The sequence below is a fragment of the Lytechinus pictus genome, chromosome 1 (assembly GCF_037042905.1).
Source record: "Lytechinus pictus isolate F3 Inbred chromosome 1, Lp3.0, whole genome shotgun sequence".
In the NCBI taxonomy this organism is placed as follows: Eukaryota; Metazoa; Echinodermata; class Echinoidea; order Temnopleuroida; family Toxopneustidae; genus Lytechinus; species Lytechinus pictus.
Genome location: NC_087245.1, coordinates 3,759,014 through 3,761,647, shown reverse-complemented (window position 1 = coordinate 3,761,647; position 2,634 = coordinate 3,759,014). Strand labels below are relative to the sequence as shown.

The 2,634-nt window shown below is 37.6% G+C and overlaps 1 protein-coding gene across 1 annotated transcript; it reads left to right on the top strand.

Moving 5' to 3' along the window:
- Positions 1-943: 943 nt before the first annotated feature.
- Positions 944-2,371, top strand: LOC135156108 (uncharacterized). Its single transcript, XM_064107571.1, has one exon. It carries the CDS (start codon positions 944-946, stop codon positions 2,369-2,371), a length of 1,428 nt encoding a protein of 475 aa, XP_063963641.1.
- The last annotated feature ends 263 nt before the right edge of the window (positions 2,372-2,634 follow it).

Below are 2,634 nucleotides of genomic sequence, written 5' to 3'. Positions count from 1 at the left end.
TATCCTCTATTAATGATCTACCACTGGCAGTGGTGGCAGCAGGGGTGGGGGCATTGCCCCCTCAGTCAGGAGCGTTTCTCCCTCAGTAGTCCACCCCCCCCCCGAAATTTTGAAAACTGAAAAAAAAATGTATAGTAAATGCTGTCAAAGCATCCTACTCAAGCTGTAGTCAGAGTGCTCCAAAACAGCATTTTCACTCTTCAAATTTTGAATGTTTTCACATCCTTTCACTGCTCCCGACACTATGAGTCTTTGAAATGGCTCGCTTGAGTTTGTATATCATGTTATATAAGTTTAGTATTTTTGCTTTACAATGCTAATTTTTGCCATAAAACAATAACAAATTTTCTTATTCAAATCTGCTCTCTCATGCACAAGCAACTACAATTTATTTTTCGTAGGAATTTGGTGCCACAAACTCCTTTTTTCTGATTACCCCATTCTATATCATTTTATCAACACCGTCTTTCACTAAATATAAAAGCTGCACAAGAAGGCTATATTCTCGTAACAAGACACGCAGCTATTTTTAGATAGAAAAATAAACTTTACTCTAATAAAATTATTCCTTTCTCTTGATTTTTTTTTAAAGTTATGTATGAAAGTTATGTATGAACAAACAATACTACTACTAATACTACTACTACTCCTAATACTATAACTACTACTACTACTACTACTACTACCACTACTATATAATAATAATGATAATGATAATAATAATAATGATAATAATATTAATATTAATAATATTAATAATAATAATAATCCAGTATGCTCTCTCTTACACGCTACGAGTTATGGCTACAGATACAAAGGGCAAGATGTATCTACGACAATAAACCATCTGATATATATGGATGATATCAAACTCTTTGCAAAAAATGACGATGAACTTCACAAGATGATAGCAGTAGTTAAACATTTCAGCGATGACATCAAGATGTCGTTTGGTATAGACAAGTGTGCCAAAGTTACACTTGTACGAGGAAGGAGGGTAAATACAGGCGACATGTTTGTGCAAGATGAGGAAACATCAATCAAGGAACTGACTAATGATTCGACATATAAATATCTAGGCATAGCTGAGAACGATGTCATTAGCCATAACACAATGAAGGAGAAGGCAACATCAGAATACAAAAGAAGACTCAGGCTGATCCTCAAATCCGAACTGAATGCCAAAAATAAGATTGAAGCGATCAACACACTAGCCATTCCTGTGCTTAGATACAGTTTTGGTATTGTTAACTGGAGACTAGCTGATATATGTGGCCTAGATGTTATGACCAGAAAGCAATTAACGATGCACAGATTACATCACCCAAAGGCCGCAATCGAAAGGTTGTACCTTCCCCGTGATCTTGGAGGAAGAGGTCTACAACAAATTGGGATGGTCTGGAATATGGAAGCAACGAACCTCGCCAACTACCTATCCAATCCACCTGATATACTGACGAGTATATCCCTCGATTATGATAAATGTCAAGCAATATACTCCATTAACAAGCAAGCATCTATCTTATTGGCACAACATCGACTGACACTACCCTACGGTGAAAAAGAGAAGGCAAGACTTAAATGCTCCTTTCACAAGAAACTTCAAGAGCAACTTAAATCCAAGCGACTTCATGGCCACCATGAAAAACAGACGCATCGGGAGTTCGTAGACCAGAAAGACACACATCAATGGCTTAAGTCGGCGGGACTAAGAGGTGAAACTGAAGGGTTCGTCTATGCTATTCAGGACCAGGTGGTGAGGACCCGTGCCTACGAAAAATCTATCCTCAGAAGAGACACAGACGACACTTGCAGGATGTGTGGAAAAGAGGCCGAAACAATCATGCATTTGGTATCAGCATGTTCGACTCTTGCTGGAACTGAGTACATCACAAGACATGACAATATTGCCAAAGTTATCCATTGGCAACTACTGAAGGATCGCGGTAAAATGACTTGTGATCACGCTTGGGAACATCAGCCACAAACGATCACCAAGATCAATAACAGCACCATATATTGGAACTGTGGCATACTAACGGATAGAACCATCAACTGCAACAAGCCGGACATCATCGTCAGAGACAACAACGTAGTAAATATCATTGATGTCTCTGTTCCCCATGATATCAACATTGCTGTAAAGGAAAGAGACAAACGGCTCAAGTATCAAGACCTAAGGATTGAGATCGAGAGGATGTGGAACGTGAAAGCAGAGGTCACACCAGTCATCATTGGTCACTCAGGAATGGTGAAGAAGGGAATGGAAGCCTGCATAACCAAGATCTCTCCTCACCTTCGGATGTACGACATTCAGAAGGCAGCTATCTTGGGTACAACCAGATTGATAAGAAAGACTCTCGGACATTAGTAGTGTAAAGTTCCTAGTTGCACTTGAAATTACTTGGTGCTTTTTGTTAGAGCAAAGTTATTCAAGAAAAAAATACGGACTTGATCCTGTTTAGAGGAATAATAATAATAATAATAATAATAATAATAATAATGATAATAATAATAATAATAATAATAACAATAACAATAATAATAATAACAATAAGAAGAAGAAGAAGAAGAAGAAAAAGAAGAAAAAAGAGTGATATTCATATATTTTTTTCGATCAATGCTGCAAAGTGC

What these genes read in the sequence shown, in the direction of transcription:
- LOC135156108 (XM_064107571.1), top strand. Translation starts at nt 944, where the DNA reads ATGTCGTTTGGTATAGACAAGTGTGCCAAAGTTACACTTGTACGAGGA.